This window comes from Thamnophis sirtalis, unplaced genomic scaffold (assembly GCF_051295495.1).
Source record: "Thamnophis sirtalis isolate CommonGarterSnake01/CBP01778 unplaced genomic scaffold, rThaSir2_p1.2 scaffold_2, whole genome shotgun sequence".
NCBI classification, from domain to species: Eukaryota; Metazoa; Chordata; class Lepidosauria; order Squamata; family Natricidae; genus Thamnophis; species Thamnophis sirtalis.
This window is the reverse complement of record NW_028261382.1, coordinates 60,674,007-60,682,677: the sequence shown is the minus strand read 5'-3', so window position 1 is coordinate 60,682,677 and position 8,671 is coordinate 60,674,007. Positions and strand designations below refer to the sequence as shown.

Below are 8,671 nucleotides of genomic sequence, written 5' to 3'. Positions count from 1 at the left end.
TTGAGTACCAGACTGTTTGTATGTTTATGGACTATGTTATTTGGATTATCCCTTAACTGAAAGACATTGATGACTTGGACTGTTTGATGGACTCTGATACCTCTATTTCCACGAAAGTAAAAGCCTATTTAAACTGCAGTGTCTCTGTATGCTGGTTTGTGTGTTCTCCAACACAACTCTCACAACGTTTCTCTGAACGTACTCGCTCTCCCAATGGGGAGCTTACCTAACAGGGAACATCCAACTTCTTTTGCAATTACCTTTTGAGGTTTTTCCTCCTTTGGAGAGTGTCAATGATGGTTTTCTGCACAACTGTCAGGTCAGCAGTCTTTCCCATGATTGTGATTCCTACTGAACCAGACTGAGAGACCATTTAAAGGCTCAGGAACCCTTTGCAGGTGTTATGGCTTAATTAGCTGATTAGAGTGGGACACTTTGAGCCTAGAATGTTGCACCTTTTCACAATATTCTAATTTTCTGAGATTGTGGATTTGGGGTTTTCATGAGCTGTAAGCCATAATCATCACAATTATGACAAATCACGGCTTGAACTATGTTGCTTTGCATGTAATGAGTCTATCATATATTAGTTTCACCTTTTAAGTTGCATTATTGAAATAAATGAACTTTTGCACAATATTCTAATTTTTTGAGTTTCACCTGTATTTCAACTTCTTTTTTTCTTTAAATGACCCTAAGCTGCAAGAGATCCTCAAAAATCAGTTCTAAAATCAGTTCTCCCCTAAAAGGATGGGGCACCAACAGGATTGGACCATGATTTCCACCCCTTTTTTCTCCTTCTGCTCTGCTGGCTTTCCCCCTCACATCTGCATTTCAAAAGCGACATCTTTTTTTTAAAAAAAAAAAACATTTCTCTGAAAGCACAATCAACGATAGATATACATGGCTCGTTTCCACTTTCCCCCCCCTCGTTTACTTCTATCAGTTCAGGTAGTAGCAAACATTATATTAATATTCAATCATCATCATCCTCATTTTTAATAAAACAGATATTTTTAAAAGGTCTCGCATCACCACAACGAAATATCCCACTGAATATTTACAAAAACCGGAACAATTGCACCGAGGAAAGCCGAACGCAACGCCAGAGCGACAGAAGGCAGAATCAGAATTTTGGAACAGATTTGGGGGTGCGTTGGGGTGGGTGGGGGAGCAGCCCAGGAAAAAAAAACTCCACGCCACGAAGAATATTCCCCACAAAGATACTTTCTTCCTAGGGAAAATCAATAAATAAAGCCATGCGAAGTGAGGCCAGGAAAACCAGCATGGATGTTGTGACCACGGAGGGTTGATCACCTGGGTGCAAATCAGTACTTAAGCACGGAGATGGGTCTTCATACACTCGCCTTGAAAGTGCGATGTACCTAGGGACACACACACACACGGACACAAAGATACACACACACACATAAACACACACACACACACACACAGAGAGAGAGAGACACACACACATTCTGTGTTTGTACGATTTGGATTTCAACCAGTGTTCCTTTAACCTTGGGGGAAGTCACGTTATTGATGGTATTTTGAGTGGACCAACAAGGTAGCACAGAGGGGGGGGGGAGAAGAGGGAGAAAGAAAACACACTCACACACACAAACTAATGCTGTTTTTTTGTACAATTTGGGTTTCAACCTTGGGAAAGTCATATTATTGATGGTATTTGGGTGGACCAACAAGGTGTGCACACAGAGATAGAGAGAAAGAGGGAGGGAGGGAGGGAGAGAGGGATGGAGAGAAAGAGGGAGAGAGGGAGAGAGAGAGGGAGGGAGAGAGGGAGGGAGGGAGAGGGGGGTGGAGAGAAGGAAAGAGAGAGGGAGAGAGGGAGAGAAAGAGAGAAGGAGGGGAGGGGGAGGGGGGGAGAAAGGGGGAGGGTGGGAGAGAGGGAGAGAGAGGGAGGGAGAGAGAGAAAGGGGGAGGGAGGGAGGGAGGGAGGGAGGGAAGGAGAGAGAGGGGAGAGAGGAAGAGGGAGGGAGAGAGGGGGGAGGGAGGGAGACTGTTTTTGTACAATTTGTGTTTCAACCAATGTTCTTTTAACCTTGGGAAAGTCAGGTTATTGATGACATTTTGGTGGACTGACATGCACACACAGAGAGAAGAGAGAAACGCGTGTGCGCGCGCACACACACACACACAAATGCTTCTTTTGTATACTTTGGGTTTCAAATAGTGTTCCTTTACCTTGGCAGCTTGGAGGAGGTGTGGACTTCAACTCCCAGAATCCCCCAGGCTTCGCCTTCTTCTAACCAAATTCTAACCCAATGACAGAGAACGCCTCTGGTTGAATGTGCAACTGAGTGGGTTTTAACCCAAGATTACAGCTGTCAAATGGGGGGGGGGGAGAGGACGTGTGTGTGTGTGAGTTTGTGTGTGTGTGTGAACCACATTGCTTTCTTTCACGCCCAAGAAAAAAAATGTGAATTTTGGAGCAGCTCAGAAACCTCCCCCCACTCCCCAAAATTTAAAACCGGTTCCAAATGTTAACTTCTAAAGGGATGGGAGAGGAAAATGATGAACGAGAAAAGTCATGTCATTAATGGCATTTGAGGTGGACTGACAAGGCAACGAAATCTTATTTGGGTTTTGTTGCCCCCCACCCCCAATTTTCTGGCTGTTCAGTCTCCACTTGGGCAGGGGGGGGGGGAAACATTATGAAATTCTGAGTGTAATACAGTTTGGGGAAGACATGGGAGTGAGCGCATCTTACTTTCTTATTTTAGAGGATTTTGTTAGCACGGGGAAAAATAATAAGCTGTATCTTTTGCAAAACAGGGCACAAAAATGCGTTTTTTGTTTTTTTTAAAGCATCCGGCTGGTTATAAGCCTTGCTGGGTGCAGAGAGGGGCATCTGTATCTCACTTTAACAGGCCAAAGTGTTATCATTTCCTCTTGCTTTAAAACACACACACACACACACACACACACACACACACACAAAACCAGAGAAACACAGAAAGCCAAGAAAAATCTTCGCAGCACCAGGTTGGCAAGAGGTTAAAAAAAAAAACCAGTGGGAAAATAGGAGGAAGGAGGGATAAGTTCCCAGCATTTTGGATTTGAAGCAAAATGGGGACAATCCAGGGGTGTAGGGGTATTAACACAGCCTCTCTGCAACCTTTCAAAGCAGCTGCCTCATTTTCTGGATTGCACAGCCATGGAAGAAAAGAATTTGAACTATTTCCTTCAGTTGGATTACTTTTTCTTTTGCTGACAAGGAATTTAATAATTTTATTCTGGGGGTTTTTTCCCCCTTAAAAAGAGAGATACTACGGAGAGATTATTGGGTGATGTTTAGAGATGCTGACAGCCTATGGATTAATTGTTTTAATTCATTTAATTAATTCATTTTTGGGTGGTGGGGCCCCTTATTCTATCTTTTTTCTGTTTTTCTTTTCGTTTCTGCACTGGGTTTCTTTCTTAAGAGATGGATTTAAGCAGGTAGAGGAGAGAGGTCAGGTTTTATTTGAGATTCTGCCAAACGATGAATTAATCTAAACTTTTTTTTTTACTTGCTGGGGTGATGGGGAAGTTACTCTTCCTCTTTTCCTCCTTTCCTTTCCTTTCTTTGGCTCACTGGGTTTCTTTTCGTGTTTTTCTCTTCGTATTCCTCATCCTCAGTATTCGATTTCATTTAATTTAGGCTTCGTCCTAAAATTATTGGGGGGGGGAGACTACAAAACTCGTGATGCATCAACAAACCAAGTTTCTCATAGAGCAGTGCTTCTCAACCTTGGCGACTTTAAGTCCTGTGGACTTCAACTCCCAGAATCCCCCAACCAGCGGCTGGGGAATTCTGGGAGTTGAAGTCCACAGGACTTAAAGTTGCCAAGGTTGAGAAAAACTGTCATAGTGGGAATATTTTTGCATTGAAGGAAAAAAAAAGACTGAACTCCAAGGGAGTCCCCTAAAACGAATTTTGGTACAAGTTTTGTTCCTGTTCAGTGGAAATTGGGACGCCCTGCGAGGAATCTACCAAGCAACTTAAGAATCAATATCGATCTTTATCAGTGGATTTTGTTTTTTTTTTAATCTGTGTTGGGCGAGAAGGGAAATATAGATTTGTGGGCAAAGACAGGGCAGGATCTGAAAGCACAGATGGCAAAGGTTGGTCAATTGGGGGCGGGGGGGGGGGGGGAAATCAGCTAACTATGGAGAGATAGGCCACTTGAAGACTCCCAAGATTTTGCATTCTTCTGACCCGCCAAATTTTGCATTAGGACCAGCAAAATTTAGTCCATGACTTCTTCCACCCTGCCCACCTGCCCAGAAAGGCCTTGTATTTTTTTCAAGAGAGTAGAAATACTCGAGAGAGTAGAAATACTCAAGAGAGTAGAAATACTCAAGAGAGTAGAAATGGAGAATCAACCAGGAACCAAGATCTCCATCAAAAACCTATCCCCACAACACAGCCAACTTTCTGCTCCCTTATTATCTCAAAACAAGGCAGGTGGGGGGGAAAAAACCCCAAAAGTTTTCCAAGCAGAATCAAATCTGCTCAGGACGTCCCACAAACGTTTTTGTGCAGATATGTGTAATGTTGTCGTTCCTCCCCTCCACCCCCCACAAAAAGGCAGGTGTTAAGACAGGAGGGGGGGGATGAAAGACGAGAAGGCGCGGAAGAGCAGGAGGAGGAGGAGGAAGAGGAAAATGACAGCACCGTGATTCGTCGTAAACATTTACGTTCATAGAGTCCTCACATTTCAGACGCCTCCCCCGTCCCGCCTCGGCCCCCCAGTAATCATAATTTTCGTTTAGATACTGGGATGCTCTCGGAGAAGCGAGGGGGCTTCTTGCAAGACGGTTCATCAGCCTTGAAGGGGAGATGGGTGGGTGGGTGGGTGCCTCTCGCTCACAAATGTCCCTTTTGTGCAATTTGGATCGCAGGAACAAAGTTTCTTGAAGCCGTTTTCCCAGGCAAGATGGGCCCCAGGGTGCAGACATACACAAACACACACACCCCCTCCGTCGCGCTCTTCGACCTGCTTCCTTTCTCACTGCTCTTGAATCTGCTGTTGCATTTTCTGTAGCATCTCCTGCATTCTTCGCAGCTGCAGGCGAGATAAGGGAGGGAGGGGAGGTCACAGTTTTGTTTATAAATAAATAAATAAATAAATAAATAAATAAATAAATAAATAAATAAATAAATAAAGGCTTACCGTACTTTTCGGAGTATAAGACGCACTGTCTCCCCCCCCCTCAAAAAATGGGGGTGAAAATTGTGTGGCGTCTTATACACCAAATGTTGCCGAAGCCCCGCCCAGCCCAGCCACCAGCCCTCATCCATCACTCAAGGGCCAGACGTACTGCAAACTTTTAACAGCCTCCTCAGCAGCTTACCTCTTCGTCCTTCATCTTGATGAGCTTCTCTGTTTCAGCATCTGGGGTTGGAAGTGGGCAAGATGGGAATTGGGCTTTCGATCCGGTTGTCCTGAGTCAGTTTGCTGAAAAGGAGGATTAAAGATTAACTTCTGTAAATCGGCCTCCCTTCTTCTTGGAGGAGAAGGGAGGAGGAAGAGGTGGAGGAAGAGAAAGAGAAGGAAAAGGAGGAGGAGGAGGAGGTGGAGGAGGACAAGGAGGAAGAGGTAGAGGAGGAGAAGGTGGAGGAGAAGGAGGAGAAAGAGAAGGAGAAAGAGGTGGAGGAGAAGGAAGAGGTGGAGGAGGAGGAGGAGGAGGAGAAAGAGAAGGAGGAAGAGGTGGAGAAGGAGAAGAGGTGGAGAAGGAGGAGAAGAGGTGGAGAAGGGAGAAAGAGAAGGAAGTAGAGGAGGAGAAAGAGAAGGAGGAGGAGGAGGAATAGATGGAGAAGGAAAAGAGGTGGAGAAGGAGAAGAGATGGAGGAGGAGGAGGAAGAGGTGGCGAAGGAGAAGGAGGTGGAGGAAGAGGTGGAGGAGGAGGAAGAGGTGGAGGAGGAGGAGGAGAAAGAGAAGGAGGAAGAGAAGGAGGAAGAGGAAGAGAAGGAGGTGGAGGAGGAGGAGAAAGAGAAGGAGGAAGAGGTGAAGGAGGAGGAGGAAGAGGTGGAGAAGAGGTGAAGGAGGAGAAAGAGAAGGAGGTGGAGGAGGAGGAGAGAGAGGAGGAGGGTGGAGGAGGACAGGAGGAGGAGGACAAGGGAGGAAGAGGTAGAGGAGGAGGAGAAGGAGGAAGGAGGAGAGAAAGGAGAGGGGAGGTTAGAGGTGGAGGAGGAGGGGAGAAAGAGAAGGAGGTGGAGGAGGAGGAGGTGGAGGAGGACAAGGAGGAAGGAGGAGAGAGAGGAGGAGGAGGAGGAGGAAGAGGTGGTGGTGGTTGTTTTCTTGCAGACGTTTCATGAGCTGAACAATGACTAGCACTAATGATGTTCCCTAGTTGGGTCATGAAACCTCTGCAAGAAAACAACCAAGCTCACAGAGGACCAAGGACCCCACCGTCCTCCTCCTCCCTCCTTGCTTCCTGACCTGATGGCTCCGGGGACTCACCTGGTCATCTGTTGGATGCATTGTGCTCGATAGTTCTCATAATGGACGTCACACGTCACGTCTTTCAGGTCATGCATGTGGGTTCGGATCAGCATGTTCCGTAGCTTCACAAAGTCACAGTGCGCTTGGTTCTCCACTAGGGAGGCAGAAAGACATCCTTTTGGAGTTGGGTGGCATGGACAACTCAACCCATCACTAAATTAAAAAGGAGTCCTCTAATCATTCTGTGGCGGAAAGACACAGAGTCAATGAACAAAGGGTAAGGAGAGCTTCTCCTTTGGCGCTCCATCTTATCTCTACGATAGATCTCCATCCATCTACAGTCCGTTATCTCTGAAAGGACAACTGGGAACATCTACTAGTCTGACTGGAATATACCCAGATCAACCAGCATTGGTTCCGACTCTAAACCAGAGGTCCCCAACCTTTTGGACCTCTGGGACCATTGAATTCATAATTTTAAATCCCGCGGACCACGGAATACGATCTGCCTAATGACTGGCTGGGCGGGCGTGGCTAGGTGGTCATGTGACTGGATGGGCAGGGCCAATGCAATGTCACTCATGTCGAGGGGCATCTCGCCGGTCTCTACTCTTCCCTCCCCTCTCAGCCGCTCCTTCCCTGCCCACTCCGGCTTCCCAAGAGGAAGCAGTGGCCGGAGCTGAGCAGCCCCCAGGAGAAAAGAATTGGCAAAACAGTTCAGTTCAAATTGAATCTGGCCGAGAAGGAGGCTCAGCAGAAGCACCTTACGGAGGACTACGAGCATGGGCTTTCCAAGCAGAGGGAAGACCTGCGGGAGTGCAAGGCCAGGTGCCAGCACCTGGAGGCTCAGCGGGCTGAGATGGTCAGCCAGTTCCAGGCCATGATGCAGTCCTGCTGCCCCTGAAGAGTGTCCGAAGACTACAGCTGGTCCAGAATGCAGCCGCGCAAGCGATAATGGGTGTACCTAGATACACCCATGTTACACCTATCCTCCGCGAGCTGCACTGGCTCCCCATTGGTCTCCTGACGCGCTTCAAGGTGCTAGTCGTTAGTTTTAAAGCCCTACATGGTATTGGACCTGGCTATCTGAGAGACCGCCCTCCTGTCATTTACCTCCCAACGACCAATAAGATCACACAGGTTGGGCCTCCTCCGGGTGCCGTCGACCGGACAATGCCGGCTGGCGGCTCTGTAGCTGCACTGGCCTTGTGGAACGAGCTACCCGCAGAGATCCAGACCCTCACCACTCTCCCGGCCTTCCGTAAAGCGACTAAGACCTGGCTGTTCTGGCAGGCCTGGGGCTGTTGATTAATTTCCAGCCCCACCTGATGGAATGGATGTTGTATTAATTTTTAACATTGTATTTTTAAATATTTTAAATGTTTTTTACTTGTTGTGATCCACCCAGAGTCCCAAGGGAGTGGGCGTCATACAAATCTTATTAAAGTTCAAAGTCCCACTGAACTTCCCTCTGCTGGTGGCGAAGAGCCAGAGGCCCTCTGGCTCTTCGCCACCAGCAGTACTTCCCTCCAGCCTTCGCCCAAAGCCCCCCATCAGGAGGCCGAAGCAGACCCCAAGTCGGAATTCCTGCCCCCCTCTGACCTGCACAAAAAGACCCCGAAGGGGGAGACTCTCTGCAGCAACACCAGAGTTCATCGCACGTATCCATCCCGTAGTTTGAGGATCCACAATTTAGTGCGATATAAAAAATGCAAATCATTTTTCTGCGGGCCACCAAAATTTTCTCATGGACCACCAGTTGCTGACCGCTGCTCTGAACTAACCACCACAGAAGCTCATAACTAAAACTTTCACACTGTTTTGGCCTTCAGAGCTTCACTGCTTCCAAACCAGGAAGTTTCAAAGAAAATAGTTCAATAGATCTTGTGAGTTCCTAGGATCAGTGTTAAAAAAAAGTCAACAAGACAGCTTACCTTCCACAATGCCCCAAGGGTAGAGTCTTCCTCGGACCCTCTGCCCCTTGGCTTCGACCACCGTGTTGCTCCCAATGACTGCAAAGGGTGCGCTCTCCTGGTGTCAACACAAAATGTTACAAGAAGTTAGGAGAACCACAACCAAGAGAGGTTGCCTTCCCTGGACACTCATCAGACACGTTTACGAGGGGGTCTGGTTGAAAGTTTAACCAGGTTGATCTCGCTTCTGAATAAGCAGCAAACCTATTTGAGTAATATAATCTATACTTGTTCTGACCAAGGCTT

At 47.2% G+C, this 8,671-nt stretch overlaps 1 protein-coding gene across 1 annotated transcript; it reads right to left on the bottom strand.

Annotated features, from left to right (window-relative positions):
* Positions 1-4,327: 4,327 nt before the first annotated feature.
* Positions 4,328-8,483, bottom strand: LOC148048883 (septin-5; the record flags this gene model as incomplete). Its single annotated transcript, XM_087705736.1, is given in 4 exon segments — positions 4,328-5,072; positions 5,362-5,465; positions 6,471-6,606; positions 8,387-8,483. Coding segments are annotated over 3 exon segments (303 nt in total), but the record flags the coding sequence as incomplete, so codon positions are not given.
* Between the last annotated feature and the right edge of the window lie 188 nt (positions 8,484-8,671).